This window comes from Phyllostomus discolor, chromosome 14 (assembly GCF_004126475.2).
Source record: "Phyllostomus discolor isolate MPI-MPIP mPhyDis1 chromosome 14, mPhyDis1.pri.v3, whole genome shotgun sequence".
NCBI lineage: Eukaryota > Metazoa > Chordata > Mammalia > Chiroptera > Phyllostomidae > Phyllostomus > Phyllostomus discolor.
Window position 1 is genome coordinate 22,472,147 of NC_040916.2, and position 19,218 is coordinate 22,491,364.

Consider the following 19,218-nt stretch of genomic DNA (forward strand, 5'->3'; position numbering starts at 1 on the left):
CCACGCGGAAAGGAAGATTCACCAGTTCTCCCCTCCCGCCACCTACACCCCTCCCCAACAAGTCAAATAAACAGAGTAAGAACTGAAAATACATTGCATTGCCCTGGCTGGTGTGGCTCAGTGGATGGAGTGTGGGCCTGCAAACCAAAGGGTCAGCAGTTTGATTCCCAGTCAGGGCACACGCCTGGGTTGCAGGCCAGGTCCCCAGCGGGGAACACATGAGAGGCAACCACACACCGATGTTTCATTCTCTCTTTCTCCCTCCCTTCCCTTTTCTCAAAAAATGAATAAATGAAATCTTTAAAAGAAAAAAGACAACACATTGTATCAAACTCGGAATTTTAAACCTATTGGGGTGTAACAGGGCCCTTTGTCAACTTGATGAAAGTCAAAGACCCCTTAGACAAATGGACTCCAAATTTTGCATGTTATTCTGGGTTTCTCAGCCACCCTCCGCTGAGCCCAGATTAAGAATGTCTAGCTTAGCCCTGGCTGATGTGGCTCCGTGGATTGAGTACCGGCCTGTGAACTGAAAGATCACCAGTTCGATTCCCAGTCAGGACACACGCCTGGGTTGCAGGCCAGGTCCCCAGTAAGGGGCGCACAATGGCCATTCATGTCTTTAGTCTCTCCCATGCACATCGCTATATAAAAACGAAGCTTTTCTCTTACACTTCCTCTGGAATTTGTTTTCCGTGTCCTCCACAGAGAAAGACGATGAAGAAAGTGAGGAAGGGACTCACTCCTCCCTCTGAAAGGGAGAGAAGAATTCCTATGGTGCTCGTGGATTTCAGGAACAGCAGTTAATTCAGTTGATCAGCCCGGAGTAGAACCCCTGAGGACCGCAGTCACCGCCAGGCCACTGTTCCACCCTGGCCGGCCGTCGTGAGCTACGGTCACAGCGGGTGTGGAGGCCGCTCACCTGCCCATCAACCTCCACGGGCAGAAAAGCTCACGATGCTGGCTCAGGGATGGCGTCTCCTCAGACGAGACAGCCAAGGGGAGGTAGAAGATGGCCTTGGCCCCAGAAAGAAACCGAACCCCTTGAGTCCGAGCTCCAGCAGAGGCCATGGGGCTCACTGCGCTCCGTGCCTCTGGGCTTTCTAGGGCTGGCTCCGGACCAAGTGCCCTCCGGGTGCCCAGCGCCGGCCCCTCCCCTTCCCCCGGCAACGTCCATCGCTGCCACTTCCACGGCCTGCGCTGCCCCTGCCCGCTCTTCCAGACACGGGCAAACATGGACCCTCACCGCCGGGGGAAGAGGGACGGGGACAGGCACACCAACACATGTTTTCCCTGTAACATCACGATGTTAGACCAGGGACGTGTGTGGAGCGGTAAAGGGGTCAGCACATTTTTTCTAAGTGTGCACTGAGACAGCCTTTGTCCGCAAGGTCAAGGTTTTTTCCCGGAAAGGGCACATCCATGCACAGCCCGCGAGTGATCGTGTCTTCTCAGGCCGCACCCCCAAAGCAAGTGGGGCAAGGCCAGACACAGGCCCAGAGAAAGGGGCGCAAGACCTGGCTGGGCCTGCCGGGCTCCCCCAGGGGGCGCTCCTCCACGTTAGGAGAACGTGCTGTTGCACCAGGAGGACTTGTAAGGCCTGGCTGGGTCGTGCTACCCAGCCGACGTGGTGACACGGGGTGGACAGTAAAAGGTCTTCTGTGGGCCCCTTTTGAACTTGGGGAGACAAATCAGTTGCTAATATTAAAAGTGACTAGATGCCACAGGAAAGGGGGACCTCGAATCTACAATACACAGGACAGAAGTCAGCAGGCGACAGATTTGGGGGAAATGAGTCTGGCTCGTTGCCAGTGGAAGTCCGGGCGTCTGTCGTTCCTCCTACAGGTATGAAATACATTTTATTAGCGAAGAACGACCCTCTGCGCTAATCTGGAGGACAGGAGAGCGTTTCCTTAGTAAACTGCACTTACGGAGTGTCAGTCATGTGACTCCTCTTTCAGAAAAAGGGCAGGGTGGACACTCAAACGCCCGGCCACTGTCCGAAGGTGGACCGACTGACACTTGTCGTCAGTAACAGTCTGAGACAGTCTGGAGTCGCCGTGGGGTTGGCTGCCGGTGAACTTGGCCATACCAGGCCCAGACTCTCACTCCTGATGACCTACCTTGAGGCTTCCTGACCTTCACACTCCAACAGCCAGCGGAGATGGCTCAGAACTGACCGATGCTACAGGGAAAAAACAAACACTCCGAAAGGCCCCGTTTCATTTACTCGATGGAACTCTAACTGGGCAAACAGCCACGGGCCAGCGCGAGCCTGGCCCTGCCGGACAGAGTTCAGGCCTCTCCCAGGGACGGGAGGGGCTCGGGTGCCCCGCCGTGGGCAGAGACACGTGGGCCGGAGCTCAAGAGCCAGCTGGGCGCTCGTGAGCCGTGTGCGGAGTGTTCAGGGATTGCAGGGGGAGAGCACAGACTCTCGGGGCGGGGGGTGGGGGGGGGGGAGAAGAGCCACAGTTTCCGTTCTCTGCTGGGCTGGTTGTTATTTTTAAGCACAGCCGCTTTGATGTGACGCTCCCTTGTGAGCATCGCAGGCTCCCTCAAGTCAATATTCCTTTTCATGTGGGGGTACTGAGTCATACTTGTACTTCGACTTTTAAAGTTCCATGAACCCCCCAAAATAAGAATTCTGATTGCCCGTGCTCTGGGGAGAGCTGGTTTTCCTTTACGGCTGATGCGGACGCCGCCGTGGCTGCCTGGTTCTTGGCGCTGCACCGTGCGGACCCCTGACCCCCGACCCCCGACCCTCTGGGGTAAAGGGCTGGGGCAGTCCCTGCCCAGGCTACTGGGTGCAGGAAATGTTCTTCCCCTCGTTGAACAACACAGCTTTTTGGTGGACTCATGTATTTTTATCTGATAACCACGTGCTACATGTATTCTTTCTGTATCCTTCAGACCCAGCGCCTCCCGGAACACAGCTGGACATGACGCAGCAGAGGGACATAAGGCGGGTGGCCCTGTCTGTTCTGCACTCCGGGAGGTGCGTCCCTACGGCTCACGCAGGGAAGAGCGAAGACAGGGCACCTCTACCAGGCGTGCACAATGGAATCAAAGTCACGGACTCTGTAGGTTCCGAGGAATCGGCGACACAAGGCAACGTGAGAAGGACAGATGAGCTCAGAGGGGAACGCTTGGGGTATAAGGTTATTGGGAAAGAATCCAAGCTCAGCCAAACTGGAACCTTAAACAGAGGACTAGTTCACCATATTAACAGACGAACTGTAGGGCCCAAAGCGACACAAGCAGCCAAACTGTTAAACGTGCTCATTCGGGAAGCATCTCCTCTCTTACACGACGAGTTACGAGGAGCATCTAATACACACTCTGCAGAGACAGGGAAAGAGAAGCGTCGTGCAGAGGCAGACAAAACTCGTCTCGGGAAACTCTGACCGCAGTGATTCGGGAGAGTGGGAAATGGATGTGACGTCTCCACAGAAGTCGCGAGCTGAGGAAGAAAGATGTACAGCAGAAAGAATTTCAAAGAATCTTCGGCAGAGACAATGACATACAGAGGCCAGAAATGAACCCACGCCTTTATGGTCAATTAACATTTGACAAGGAGGTAAGAACATGTAAGGGGGTAAAGATGGTCTCTTAAATAAATGGTGTTGAGAAAATTGGACAGATACATGCAAAAAAAAAAAAGAACCTTACACTATACAGAAAAACAAACTCAAAATGCATTAAAGACTTACATGTAAATTGTAAAACCATAAAAATTCTAGAAGATGACATAGTAAAATCTCTGACATTTCTTATAGCAATAGTTTTACCAATATATCGTCTTGGGCAAGGGAAACAAAGGAAAAATAAACAAATGGGACTACATCAAACTAAAAAGTGCACAGTAAAAGGAACCGTCAACAAAATGAAAAGGCAACCCACTGAATGCAAGAACGTATTTGCCAATGATAGTCAATAAGGGGTTAATATCAACAATACATGAAGAACTTCCACACATCAACACCAAGAAAACAAACAAACCAATTAAAAAGTGGGCAAAGGATCTGAATAGACACTTCTCCAAAGAGGACATAGAGACGGCCAATAGACATATGAAAAGATGCTCAATGTCACTGATCCATCAGAGAGATGCAAATTAAAACCACAATGAGACAGCACCTCACACCTGTCAGAATGGCCATCGTCAGTAAGTCAACAAACAAGTGCTGGTGAGGATGCGGGTAGAGAAGAACCCTCATGCACTGCTGGTGGGAATGCAGCCTGGTGCAGCCACGGTGGAAAGCAGCATGGAGTTAACCTCAAAAAGTTAAATAATAAACTGCCTTTCGATCCAGCAGTTCCACTGCAGAGAATATAATGTACCTGAAGAAACCCACAACACTAATTTGAAGGAATATATGCAGCCCTATGTTCGCTGCAGCGTTATTTACAGCAGGCAAGATGTGACAGCAGCCCAAGTGCAGATCAGATGAGTGGTTAAAAAAGGTGGTGTAACACAACGGAACACTACATGGCTGTGCAAGGGAAGGAAGCCCTACCCTTTGCAACAGATGCATGCACCTGGCAAGCATTACTTATGCTCAGTGAAATACACCAGTCAGAGAAGGTCAAATACCATATGCTCTTACTCATATGTGGAATCTGATGAACAAAACAATTTAGCAAACAAAATAGAAGCAGAGGCATATACAGAGAACAGACCGACAGCTGTCAGATGGGAGGGGAGTTGGGGGGCTGGGTGAAAGAAAGGTGGAGGTATTAAGCAAAAACTATATATTGTGTATATGCAGAAGACACAGTCCCAGACCACTGTGTGGTGACAGCTAGGGGGACCAGGGGTGGGGGAGGTGGAAGGCGGCAAAGGGGGATGCATGGGGACGGGAGGAGACTTTGCTTTGGGCGGTGGGTGCACAACAGTGTGCAGGTGTTTGGTTGAGTTGTGCACTTGAAACCTGTAGCTTTATCAGCCAACGTCACCCCAATAAACCCAATTAAAGAAAGCTTTTTTAAAAAAGATTTTATTTATTTATTTTTAGAGAGGGAAGGGAGGGAGAAAGAGAGAGAGAGAAACATCAATGTGCGGTTGCTGGGGGTCATGGCCTGCAACCCAGGCATGTGCCCTGATTGGGAATCGAACCTGCGACACTTTAGTTCACAGCCCGCGCTCAATCCACTGAGCTACACCAGCCAGGAAAGAAAGCTTTTTAAATCCTGAAATTGAGTTCTAACAAAAACAGGAGCCGTCAGCACAGATATGGGTGACTATGGAGTAGAGGTCTCTGAACTGAGCCCCTGAGCACCCCAAGGTCGTGAGAGGACAGAAGAGCCAGAGACCGAAAGAGATGTCATCTTACTGTACTGAGAAGTGAGGGGGAAAAAAAAGGACCGAAAAGGGGCCCCCCTGTGGAAGCCAAGGGAGGCACTGCACAAGGGGGCGATCGGCTGAGTAAGCCGGGAATTGCTCACAGGTTTCGGGACCTGCAGCCCTGGATGCCGGGACAGGCCCGTCCTGGGAGTGAGGCCAGTCCGACAGCTGGGGGTTCACAAACGGTGGCGGGAAATCGATGATGATGAGGGTCGAGAGCTTTTCTTTCTTGAGTTATCATTTTATTCAGAGAAATAAAGGAATTGAAATGAAGAAATCAAATAATCCCAAATATGTTCTACTGGCATTCAGAATGGACTTCTGAGGTACAGTAACGACACCCGCAGGTCTGCAGTGGGACATTCTGAGCCCCACAGGATGATGGTGCAGAACAAAACTCGATCATTCCGGAAAAGTGACTGTGTTGCCATGGTCCCCTCTGTCGGGAACACTCTATCTAATCTCCTTTTGAAAACTGAATTTATCGGGGTGCCATTGGTTAGCAAAATCGCCAGGTGTCAGGTGTACGGTTCTGTAACACATCATCTGTAGACTGTACTGTGTGTTCACCGCCCCGAGTCAAGTCTCCCCCCGTCCCCCCTTATTTACCCCATTCTACTGCCCCCACTCCCCTTTTCCTCTGGTCACCACCACGCTGTGGCCTGTGTCTACCAGTTGGGGGGTTTTGCTTAGTTCCTTTGCCTTTTTCACCCGGCCCCCAACCCCCGCCCCTCTGACAGCTGTCAGTGAAAGGAGGTCCGCCACGAAACCCAGCCCGCCTGCAGAGCATCAACTTCAAGGAGCAGGAGGAAAGGCGGGTCACATGGACAGAGGAGACAGGCAGGGGGCAGCTTCCAGGAGCCTGACCACGTGTGCACATTCCCAGTGAAATCGGGCCATCAGCTAAGCACAGGGTGGGAGAGCGCGCATCCTGAGAACCCGTCTCAGAGTCGCTCGGGAGCAGCAGGAGTCGCTCGGGAGCAGCAGGAGGCGGACTAAGGGAACGCACCGTGCGTGCCAGCAGCACGGAGGTCTACGGAGGTCAAACAGCTGGAGCCGAAGCGAGAACGGCTCCGACGCCTCTCCGGGCCTGCTGCGGTTGGCGGGTGCCCGTGAGCCGCAGCAGGAAGGCTGGACTTCGCCGGGGGTGCCCTTTTGCCCAGCAGGTACATCAAGGCAAGAGAGGGGCAGGGAAGCTGAAGGCGTGTGTGAAGGAGCAGTCTGAAGGACTGCCCATGGACTTCACACTGAGCGTGACTCTGCTATTGAGGGCAGGTGGGTGGACGTCCTGGAGCTCAGCAAGCCCAGCAAGCTCGTGCTGTGGGATTTAGAGGTGAAAGGTCACAATGTCCCAACTACCAATGGTTCACCCCCAAAAAGTGTGTGGTGTATACACAAGCATATGTACACAAAAACCCCAGAGTGTTAACTGCTGAATGTGGGCAGAGCGAACACGGGTGTTCGGCTTTTCTATGGATTTGAAATTTTTCAAATGAAGAAGTTGGGGAAAAGCATGAGGTTGTAAAAAGAACTTTCGTCTATGAGATGTAGAATTTGAAAAAAAAAAGCAGTATTTAAAAAAAAACTGTTCAACAGATGTGTCCAACTAGGTTAACAAATACAAGCGTGTATCTGTTTCCTATTCACGCCTACAAGTTTACGAACCCAAGCCGGGGGCACAGCTCACTCCGAGAAATCAACGAGTGGCAGAGCGAGCTGGGCAGCGGCGGTCACAGCGCCGAGAAGGGCTGCTGGCGGGGCCGGGGTCTTCGGTAGGAGAGGCGGGCAGAGAAAGGACAACTGTTTCTGAATACGCCTTGAACAACGAATCCCTCCAATGACATGAATGTATAGTTTTTTTTTAAAATTAAAAGAGATCCCTCGGTTTCCTCTTATTCCTCTGTTATTCCTGCCTCTTATTCCATCCTGTTTTAATGCTTTCCTTCACATCAGAAGAAATAACCGAGGCAGACTGTCATGGAACAGCCGCACACAGGGGTGGGGAAAAGCGGGTTCACAGCTGCGAGTACCCATAAGGGTTTACTCTCATTTATTAACCATTAGGTATCGCGTTATTTCCCAGCTGAACGGTAACCCTACCTTTGCCCTGCCCTGCATGTATGCACTTGTGTGTGCGCGTGCACACACACGCACACACACACACACACACAGCTTTGCTTCTCACCAGGCACAGATCTATCAGCAAGCATTTTCACGTTTTTCTCCCTATGTAGGTATACTCTCGGACAGGAAAGATAAAACCCAAATGACAAAGTGTCACGCTGCAGTAAGAGGTGGAAGGAATTAAATCAGTCGTCCTAAAGACGGCACCCAGCAAGAGGAACGCACATGCACGTACTCCACCTACTCGATAAAAACTCAAACCTCCCCGTCAGCATCTGAAGCGACGAAATCACGACCGTGGGAACAAAACATTCACGCGGACGGACGTTCAACCAGCTTGGCGTTGGCTGACACTCGGCCAGCGACGCAATGGGACGCTGCTGCACTCAGTCTCTGACGGGGCCGAAACTCAAATCTTTGGCCAGAGTGACAGAGTCGTAGGTTCTCCTTCAAAGAAGAGTGAGGCAGTAGTTTATTAATAAAGACAAGTATTCAGATTTATTTGGAAATTCACAGTTTCTAACGGCACTACAGCTCCGTCGTCACACACCGAGCGCCTCTCCCCTCGCCAGCGCTCGCCTCCGCCTCCGCCTCCGCCTGGACCGCTCTCCGGGGGGCTCTGTGCAACCAGGCCCTCTTGCTCCGAACGGCCAGCTGTACAGACTGGAACAAATGTCAATCACCTAAAACACACTGTTCATCTAGAGCAGCAACTGGAACAAAAAGGCTTTAAATAAGTCACATTACAAACAATACCCGCAGAAAGGTATCAGACAGGTTTAAACACAGTTACTACTAAAAGTGCTTAATAAGTTATAACTTAAGACCGACAACACAAAGTGGTCAATCCTCCTCCCGTCGAAAGGAAACTTGCCACTTCCACGTGCCACTGTACACACACATGGAAAGGAATCGTTTTACCCAAATACAGCTGCTGCCAATCAAAGAAACAGAAGGACCAGATGAAGACAGACGCACTGGCATCGCACATGCACGTACGCCTCCGCCCCCCTGCAGCCACTGCGACGCGCACACCACGGGCCGGTGAGCCCTGGAGACCCGACCGTCCCAGGAGGCTCGACAAGCTCACCGGCTGGTTCTGGGTGTGTCCCCGGCAGTGACTGCGTCACGTGAGACCTGGAGTCACGTGAGACCTGGACTCGTCTGACAAATCGCCACATTTCCTATTTGTAATAAGTGACAGGCTGGAGGACTGGTGCTTACTGTGAATGTTTAAACCCTTCCAACTGGTTACATGTGTTTAAAAGGTGAATTTATAAAAAACTTATTTGCAAGTACCAGTCATTTGTAAGAAAAGATCTTGTAGTTTTGTCTTCCTCGCTGAGTTGTAACTACAGAAAACTAGTGTGAATAAATTAAATGAAAACACATTTAAGAGCATCACCATCTACCTAAAACAGACATGAATTCCAGCCAGCGTCGGTCTCAGGGGAGTTTGCCAGCAGGGTCCGGCTGGCAGGTCTGCAGCCTCCTTACGCCGTCCGGCCCACGCGACTGCGCTCGAGGGGCAGGCCGCCTCAGAGCCTTGTAGTGTTTGCAGCTTCCGAAACTAACAGAGTTAGAAAAGAAATCAAGTGACAGAAGAAGCCCCTCTCCTCTTCCAGTGGCATTATAAATAGACAAAAGGCACATAAATATGGAAGGTGCGAGAAATAGGACCGAAGCTACAGGAAGAGGTTTGGGCTTCTACTCCTGTCCCACCCGAGGAACGGGGCTCCCAAATGACCAGCAATCGGCCTGTGAAAAAGCATCTTTAGAAAACGTCCGCCATCGTCCTTGTGGGAAGCCAGCGGCCTGGCAGGGCTTTGGCTCCTCAGCCCGCACCGATGGCACCGTCCCACGTACTATAAAAAGGCAGAGACCCTGCCTTCTAAATACTTTCCCCGTTAACGTTGTCTCCCTCCCCCAAACCCTTCAAATACCACAGAGCGCTCCTCCGAGAACAACAACAAGAGTCCCCAGTGTGAAGAGTCCGCGCATCTAGATGTGCCCCGAGACGGCGGTCACCCCAAAGGTGCCCACGGCCAGCTCTTTGTTCCCCCTGATGATGTCCTGCAGGCTGGGCAAGGACCCGGACTTAGTCTGTATCAGGGTTTTTATCAACTTCCCCTGGTCCTGGACTTTCGACCGCCTGCGCTTTAAAGCCCTCTTCTCAGTCTTTGTCTTCTGGGACTGTCCATTGCACAGGCTCGTGCACGCCGAGATGCCGCAGAAGTACGACTCCTCCGACTGGGACGAGGTTTCCGAGCTTCCTTCGGACGGGGGGCCCTTGTAGGAAGAGTGGTACACTTCGCCCACGTTGGAGAAGTCTCTCTGGTTTGTAAAGGGCTTCCTTCCTTTTATGTCTCCATTGGCTATCGGGTGCAACGGGTCTGCCGGCTTTATGGTCTCAATTTTGTCCGTTTTGTACTTGCAGCGCTTCTTCTGCAACACGAGTGAAAGAGGGCAGGAGTTAGATCTCCAGCAGCTACACTCAGCCACCTCATCACGGGTCTAGAGAGCTGAGCTCATGGGGGAGAAGAGCGCCCCCTGGTGGAGGGCGGGACAGTGTTCTGCGCTGTCAGGCCCCACCACTCCCTCCCTCCTCAGTCAGTACAGGCCGCCCAGTGAGAACCCCCACTGCCGCCTCACTCACGTCTGAACCCCCAGGATGCAGCAGACCCTGTGCCAGCTGCTTTCAGGAGCACCCTACTCACCAGCCCTGGGAGGTGAGGGTTTTACCCCTGGTTTCGGGGCCCTGCCCAAGTCATGACACATAAGCGGCCAGGCTGTGGCCGACCCCACCCAGGCTGCGTGCTCTGAAGCCCACGTTCTTTCTCCCACGATCGCCTCCGACCACAAGAGCACGGCTTATACTCCGAGAGGCAAAGCGGAGAAGCCCAGGCTGCGGAAGCGGAAGAGCCCAAGTACGTTCGGAGCTGTGCCACCTGCTGCCCGGGTCGTTCACAGAGGACACGAGCTCTGAGCCCTTCCAGAGGTGAGGTCGCGGCGGGGTGGCGGGCAGTGCACCCACTGCGCCCGACGCGCCGGTGCCCCGCGGGCAGCGGCAAGCGCTCCTCCGCACAGCGACACTTCCAGGTGTTGCAGGCCACGCACTGTGTTTCCGGAGTGTTCTTTTTTATTTTACAGCCCTCTGATAATGGCTCCAGATTCATTCATGCCACAGGCCAAATATGGCTTATGGATCACAGGTTGCTAACCCCCTGCAAACCTTTCTTTGTACCTCTACCATGACTAAAAAGGAGCAGTTTAAGGACCATGTAAAGGGTTACCTTAACCTTCCAACCCACTTCTTCATCTACAGCCACGCACCCCACCAAGACCACCAACTTTACCTAACCCTTACAAGCTCGACCAACCCTTTTAATACGTAAAAACCAACAAAACATTACCTTTTTTTCTGGAGAGAACTTGAGGGGTTCTACAATGTACAAAGCATTCGGGTCTACTATAAATAAGAAAAAATAAAAAGCAGATGTAAAAAAGATTATGCTATGATTAAACACAACAAAAATATTATATTATCCCTTAGGGATTTTTTCTAACAGAAGCAGCAAATTTATATTTCTACCAGGTTAGTGATATACTTATGCATTTCAAGGCAGTCAGCCAAGAGCAACAAGGGGGAGGTGTTCTTATCGGGGCCTTGACCAGGAGGTCACCTCCCAGCACCTCCCCTGCGTTTCCACCCCCAGCTGGCCGCTGGCCGCTGGCCACCGCCGTCAGGACGCTCCGTTGGCCCAGTCCCACCCTCTTTCCTGATGAGAAAGGACATTGGCAGGAAGCCAGAACCAACCCTACGGACCATGTGAATACTTCCCTAAGAGACTAGCGACACTGTGTCGCAAATGTGGACTGACACTGTGCCACCAGTGGCTGTGACCATGGATGAGAGTCAGAGGATCACAGACACAAAACAGATCTAGGAAGTTTTTTCTAATTGTTTATTACAATGGTTTATTAGAATCAAAACTGTGAACCCCAAAACCTAAAAACAGCTTGACCATGCAGTACAAATGGCCAAACAATAATGAATACACACTGCTGGCATGGTGAGTAAGGCAGAAATATTAGTTTTAGTTCTAGGTTTCTAAAATTTCATTACTTTCAGCACATTCAAGACGGCCCTGTGCCAGCCGCACTGACAAGATAATAACACACACACACACAAGGGGCTATGAGACTGCAGTCCCATCGAAACAGCGAAGAGTAAACAGCTCACAGAATGACAGAGAAAGAAGTTTATACGTAGAAAATTCACTGCAAAACATCAGATGCCAGAAATTTATTAATAACATGATTCAACCAATTATATTTTACATTATATCCTAGAAATGTGTTGAGAAAGTCAACAGATACATAAAAATATCTAACCATTCCTCCAAATAGTCATTTCTATTAGATTACAAATCTCAAACTGTTTTTTTTTAAACATTATGTCTACTTTTGGATGGGAGTTAAGAGTTATTCAGATCAGACTCTACAACGACAGCAATTACATATGATGGGTTTTTAAAAAAATCACTATAAAAGCATTCAAAAGCTGCCAAGATAAGTAAGCAATCCCGAGGCTAAAACTGAAGAAAAAGTAGGAATCCAAAAAGTCAAGTGGACCCAAAAGTCACTGTCGCCCTAGGGGCACCTGCCAGTGCAAGAACGTGGGCACGTGAGTTCTGACGGCAGCGTAAGGGACAGGTCGGGAACCAAACCTCAGGGCCCATCCAAGCAGCAGTTTGGGAGACCCCCGCTCCGCCCCTCTCCAACAACAAGCCGAGACTGCAGAAGAGGAGACCCTCGGGGAAAGGAGGAGCCTGTGCAGGGACCAAGGGTCCGAGTTCCTGTCACCTGGGGGTCCAGCAGCGAAGCCCCGAGTGTGAGTTTTCCTGAGTGTGCACCAAGCACACATTCCCCCTGGAGCAAGGGCCTACACTGTACCCTCAAACCATCCACACAAACAATTTTTCGAAGAGAAGGACTAGCACCGAGATAACCACGTACACAAAGCTACAAAGCACCTTGAGCACGAGTCTGAAAAAACAATTAATGAGCAGATTAAAAAATAATTTAAAATACTGAAATTATCAAACAGACTATAAATATAATTATGCTTACTATATTTAAATTAAAAAAACAAGCTTGGAAATATCTTCAAGACATGTAAAACAAAAAAAACCTGTAAGTTTAAAAAAACACTAAAGGAACTCCTAGAAATGGAAAATAACTAATATTTAAAAGTCAGTGAATGAATTTCATTGACGACTACAGACAGCTGCAGAATGCAGGACCTGGAAAAGAGATCAGAAGAAATCACCCAAAATACAGCACAGAAAAGCAAAACAAGACGGAAATAAAGACGGCACTTCTGCCAAATCAGAAAAATACATCCTAAAATTCATACTGAATCACAAGAGATCTAAAACAGACAAAACAATTTTGAAAAATAGGAATAAAGAGGACTCACGCTTCCTGATTTCAAAACACATTACCAACTACAGTAATCCAAACAGCCTGGTTCTGGCATAAAGACAAATAGACAAATGAAATTTAAAAAGAGCCCAGCAATAAACCCTCACAGGTACGGTCAAGTCATCTGCAACAAGGGTGCCAGGACCCCCCGCTCACTGGGGAGAGGACAGCCTCTTCAACACGCGTGGCTGGGCAAACGGGACACCCACATGCGAAGGGGTGAGGCTGGACCCCTACCGCACACCATACTGACTCAAAATGGAGAGAGACGTAAGCATATGACCTAAACCTGTAACATCTCTAGAAGAAAACACAGGGGAAAACTCCATGACACTGGACTCGGCAATGATCTCTTGAGTGTGTGACATCTAAATAAAGTACAGGGAGTAGAACTAAAAACAGACAGGTGAGACGGTCAAACTCAGAAACTTCTTCTATCACGGAAAACAATCAACAGAGTCCCAAGGTGACCTATGAAATGGGAGAATATATTCACAAATCACGTATCTGGTAAGGCGTTAGTACCCAGGATATAGGAAGAACTCCTACAACTGAACACCCAATCCCCCCCACAACAAGTAATCCAATAAAAAAAAGGTCTTGAACATGATTTGCAAATGGCCAACAAACACATGAAAAGATGCTCAACATCTCTCATTACCAGAGGAATGCAAATCTAAATCTCAATGCATCACCTGACACCTATCAGGAAAGTTACTACAAAAAAAAAGCAAAAAACAAGTGACAAGAACACGAAGAAAACCGACACTGCTGCACACTGCTGGCAGGGCCGCACAACGGTGCAACCACGACGGGAAACACTACAGCGGTCCCTGGGACAGCAGAACCGCGCGGTCCTGCAACCCCACCTCGGGGCACACGTCCAGAAGAACCACAGGCGGGGTCCTGAAGAGGTAAGTGCACACTCCCGTTCACAGCACCAACATTCACAACGGCCAAGGAGTGGAAGCAACCCCAAAGCCCATTAACACACAAGTAAACAAAACGTGGTAGGTGTGCAAAATAGAGTATTATTCAGTCTTTAAAAAGGAGCAAACCCTGTCACATGCTACGACAAGAACGATCCTTGAGGACACTGTGCTACATTAAACAACTCAGGCACAGAAAGACAATGCTATACGACTCCACTCACACGAGGGAACTAAAGCAGTCAAGTTCATAGAGACAAAAAATCCAGTGGTGGTTGCCAGGGCCTGGGTGAAGGGGGTGAAGGGGAGCCCTTAGATGTACAGAGAATTTTAGATTTGCGAAATGCAAAGGTTCTGGAGGCCTGTTTCAACGAAAAATTTCACTTGCAAATAGACACAGCCGATGAAAGAGGAAAAGAGAGGCAGGAAGGAGGAAGAGATGTCCTGGCCCTCAGCAAACACACATGTAACGTGTTAGGTCTGCGAAGCTCTGTGGTAACAGCAAACCAGTCAAGCGCAGAAATGATTACTTGAATGGCTTAATCAACTGAAATGCACGGCTTAGTTACTAAACTCTAAAGAAAGAGAAGCCAATAATTAAGAAAGCACTCCTAATTGAAATACATAATTAGTTTGGTTATTTTAATATTGCTATGAGGGTAAGTTTCTTAATAAGCATTAAAGCACTACTTATAAAAGTACTAATATTGAAAAACAGCCACTCAGTACACATCCATTCACTGAAACTGAAGTCTTCATTGAGTGTTAGCCAATGGAAAGTTTTTAGACTCTGGGCTTTAAAAAAGAGAAAGACCAGATTTTTTTGCAAAAATGCCTCACAGTCCTAAACTACAGGCACAAGGAGTCCTACCTGTACAGGAAGAGGAAGCAGAAAAGCACAGGATGCTATGGAAGCACATTCAGGTTTTCCATATCTGGTGAATTGTCTCAAACATCCCTTTCTAAAAAGAAATACTTCTAAACAGAAGCTCGGCAATCACAGCTACAATGGCTCCCTGAACTCAGCCCCTCCCCACCCCCTGGGCTTGCAGGAACAGAGAGAGATGAAGTGTGGAATGATGAGGCGGCTTTGCCTACACCCATGATTCGCTGTAGGTGGCCTCTAACACAACGCTAACATTGTACTTAGGCCACAAGTGAGCCAGACCCGTGTTTACATATACACACACAAAGTACATATCCACAAAAATCTACCTTCTTTTCCAGTTAACTGCAGAGACTTGGATCTGATGAGTGGGAATGAAGTTCTCCTTTTCAAATTCATATCATCATAGGAAGAGAAACACCTAACACATGAAGAAAAATCAACATTGGACACAATGAATAAACTATACAGAATTTACTCTGTAGCTAGTGCCTGATGGAAGCTACTGAGCACTGTACATGACACACAGGAACAATCTCTAAGCTAACACCCCAGGTATTGCTAATATGTCTAAAAGAAATTTAAGGATCGCTGTCTAGAAAGTGCATTAAGCCCAGGCTGGGTAACTCAGTTGGTTAGAGCATCGTTCCAATAAGCCAAGTCAGGGCACATATAAGAATCAGTCAGTGAGCCCTGGCTGGTGTGGCTCAGTGGACTGAGTGCCAGCCTGTGAATAGAACCAAAGGGCCACTGGTTTGATTCCCAGTTGGGGCACATGCCTCAGTTGCAGGTCAGATCCCCAGTAGGGGGTGCTCAAGAGGCAACCACACGTTGATGCCTCTCTCTCCTTCCCTTCCCCTAAGAATAAATAAAAATCTTAAAAAAAAAAAATCAATCAATCAATGAACACAAAGAGAAGTCTCTCTCTCTATATATACATAAATTAGTAAGTAAAAAGTTTTAATTAAAAAATAAAAAGTGCAATATTTAAAATACCTAGTTCCCTCCCCTCTTTGAACTCCACATTCAAAACTTTCACAGGCAAACATTTCAAGGGTTTTATGCACTTACTACACTATTAGTGTTTCCTCTGTCACAGTCCATAGAACCTTCCAGGCGCAGAATCATCTCACACTAGTTCTAATGATGTTTTTAACATTTTGGTTTCAAGATAATAATATAAAAATGATCTCCACATCCCTATATTTGCCTACATTCCTCAAAAACATAAAAAAGATAAAAAATTGTGAAATGCAACGCCGACGTCACCTTTTGGGGCTGGGATACAGACTACTCTGCGGAAGTCTGGAGATGTAGTCTCCGTCGAACTGTGAGGAGTTCCGACAGCGCTGCATGCAGAGCATCAGCCCCAAGACCACGCAGAGGACCAGCGATATGACGAGATAGCTCTGTCGGTCTGAGACCTGGAATAAGACGAGGGAAAAGTGGTAACACTTTAAACATCATCCTAGGGAAAACAAGGGGGATTTAAAATTCCAAGGACAAATCACTTTAAACCTACTTTAATGGGCTTCAAAACCATTAATGTAGGGCATGCGCTCTGAAAGTGTACTACCAAGATAATGTTTGAACATTCCTTCTTTTTGCCCCCAATTTACTGAAATTTTCTAACCTATGAAAAGGCTTTAAAAATAGTACAGCGAGCATACTTGTGCCTCTGGCCAGCGCTCACCGACCGCTAACATCCTGCCACACACGCTCCGCCCTCCCCTTCGCACCATCCCCTCCGTGGGGAGAGGAAAGATGCGCTCTTACCCAGTCTCCCACCCAACAGAACCGAACCACCCATCGCCCCACTACTTAAGCCAAAAACCTGAGGATCTTCCTTAATTCTTCACCGCACACGTCCAATCTCTCAGCAAGCCTTGTCCTCCTCCTCCGAAACACACCCTGCACTCAACAGCCCCACGCTGGCTCCACTTCCGAGACCCTGCTTCACGCCGATACCCCGCCGCCTCGCTCCTGCCGCCTCGCTCCCGCCGCTGCCCCCTGAGTTTCCTCCTCTCTCTGCTCTGGCTGTTCCCCATGAGCCAGTTCTCCAGGGCGACAAACGGGGACTTCCCCGAAGTGCTGTCAACGAGGTGATCCACGCCACTTCCTTACATAACACGCGCCAATGGCTTGGAACGACTGGATAAGATTCAAACCCTACACTGCCTACCAAGGCCTACACGACTGGGCTCTGGCCAACACCCCGCACTCACTTCTTACCCCCACCCCCCTGCTCCACCCTACTCCGGGCACGCCGGCTTGCTCTCTGCACTTAAACCATGACCACAGTCCCCAGTGGAGGGTCCACTGCCCCGGCTCCTCCAGCAGCAGGTGCATTCTGAGCCCCAGCTCTGTGTGGCCGCCGACCCCCTGAAGCACTCAGCTCTACGCCACCTCCTCAGATAAGCCCTCCCAGGTCACTCCAAAGCCGCAGCCCTTATCGCCACCACTGCACACAGCCACACCCCCTTCTGAAGCCACTGTCCTTATCACACTCACCGCTGCACCCCCTCCCCCAGGAGAGCCGGCTCCGAGAGGCCAGGGACTGCGCCCAGCTGCGGGCGCCGCCTGGGGCGGCAGAGCGCAGGTCTCCCATACACTGGTTGCTCGGTAAGTGCTTAGTAGACCTGTGAAATGGTTAAGTAACTTAAGCCTTTGGAGCTGAAATGAAGCATGTGTTGCAACTATCAGTGGTCTGCAAAAGGCCTGAAAAATGGTTTATAACTAACTGTATTTTAGGTATGACCTAAACTATGAAAGCCTTATTTTTCAAAAGATTATAATTATTTCCAAAACCTTAAAATGACACATTCTGGTATTCTGAAAAGTTCCTTATACATGACGATTTCATTAAAAGTTCTTAATTACCATGCTCTTAACAAGCCTGCTTTTATGACAACCTCTAGACACACACTGTCTTGGAACACCAGCAGTAAGTTACCTCCCGCTTCAGCTCCGCGACCGTGGCCGACAGGTTGGAGACCAGCTGGGTCACGTTGGCCAGCTGCGCCTGCAGCAACTGGATGGACTCCGTCTGCCGCTGGTCCTACAGTGCAGGAAGAAACAAACATCGTTTGTCTTTGCTATGATGCAAGTTCAAGTAACGTAAGCTGGAAAAGCTATTCAGTTCCTCAGGGGAGGGGGAGGCATTAATAAGGAAATTCCTAATGACTAAACATTATACAATCTTAACAGAAATTTTTAAAAAAACAAAAACACTTCAAGAATCTGTTCAAACTTCCTCCCCTGCCCCACCCCCAAAACCATTTGGCCACTTGCTACCATGTAGAATACCAACAGAAGTTAATAAATTACTTTTCAAGCTAATATGGGTTCCATAAGTATAAACCACCATATAACTAGCTGTATGCAAAATAGTTATTTTGTCAAATATGTGTTTTTAAACCAAAGCAGCTGGCACAAAGACATGTCAAAAAAATTTTGAAGAATATTTCTGGATATGCAGCAGGCTCATACCCAGGTCTAACAGTTCTATTTTATATCAGGATGGAACTTAGGATGCCACACAGTAAAAAAAAAACACACTACTGGTTATCTAGTTAATGCCAAAATGTCACCAATGCAAAGAAATTCATTAAAACTCTCATCTGTTCAGCTCTGAATTTTAGAAACTTTAATTATCAACAAACATGCCTTTATTCAAAATACGCATGCGTATTTTAGGGCACTATGCATCATATGTATAGTTCTAAATCTATATTAGGTAGACTGTACTGAAAACTTCAGATTAATGGATTTAGGGAGGAGGGAAAGAAGGCAGGAAGATGTTAAGGAAGTCCAACACTCTAATTTGGGACCTTCTACAAGAAAAGCTATGAAACCATTTATTATTTGAGATGTAAGTTGTTCAAGTTTAGACTTAAATGAGTTTTAGGTCTCAGCTGTGTGTGTGTGTGTGTGTGTGTGTGTGTGAGGCTGGGGCAGGTGGGCAGAAAGCGCTGTGAGGAAGGTTTCCCTCACCCCCTCACATGTTCCACTGCGGGACTCTGTCTGCCCCGCTTCACCTTCTAAAATGCTGAATGTGCCCAACCTACTTCTTCTCACTGACATTTCTGACAAACACTGATAACTTCTAGACAGTGATAAACACTGAAAGGACTATTAAGTTTACTATTTAATACTAAAAGCACTATTAAATTTAATAAATCAGTTAATTTAAATTTAAATTAAATTTAATAAATCAGTGTTAACACACAAGACTATTTCAAAGTACTTCACCAAGTCTTTCAGACATAAGGCAAAGATAAAACACAGAGGGCAAATCACTGTATTAACCTCAATGAAAAATGAAACAAATATTGTGTTCATGGGCCAGAAGACTTAATACTGCTAAGACGGCAATTCTCCAAATTAATCTATCAAAATAATCCCCATTAAGATCCAACAGGTTCTTTTTTTTTAAGATAGAAAGTGAC

The 19,218-nt window shown here is 48.4% G+C and overlaps 1 protein-coding gene across 10 annotated transcripts in view; it reads right to left on the bottom strand.

Moving 5' to 3' along the window:
* Window positions 1-7,943: 7,943 nt before the first annotated feature.
* Window positions 7,944-19,218, bottom strand: part of SUCO (SUN domain containing ossification factor) — a 60,991-nt gene continuing 49,716 nt past the window's right edge. For 6 of the 10 annotated variants that reach the window (XM_028530758.2, XM_036015535.1, XM_036015539.1 and 3 more), the window contains 5 exons: window positions 17,724-17,828; window positions 16,040-16,194; window positions 15,100-15,191; window positions 10,882-10,937; window positions 8,774-9,913 (listed from right to left, as the gene is read on the bottom strand). In XM_028530758.2, coding sequence (XP_028386559.1) covers window positions 9,470-9,913; window positions 10,882-10,937; window positions 15,100-15,191; window positions 16,040-16,194; window positions 17,724-17,828 — 852 coding nt within the window. In that variant the 3' untranslated portion in view covers window positions 8,774-9,469. Of the gene's footprint in view, window positions 9,914-10,522; window positions 10,813-10,857; window positions 10,938-15,099; window positions 15,192-16,039; window positions 16,195-17,723; window positions 17,829-19,218 lie in introns of those variants that run through there. The other 4 variants (XM_036015538.1, XM_036015537.1, XM_036015534.1 and 1 more) reach the window with 3 other exon arrangements.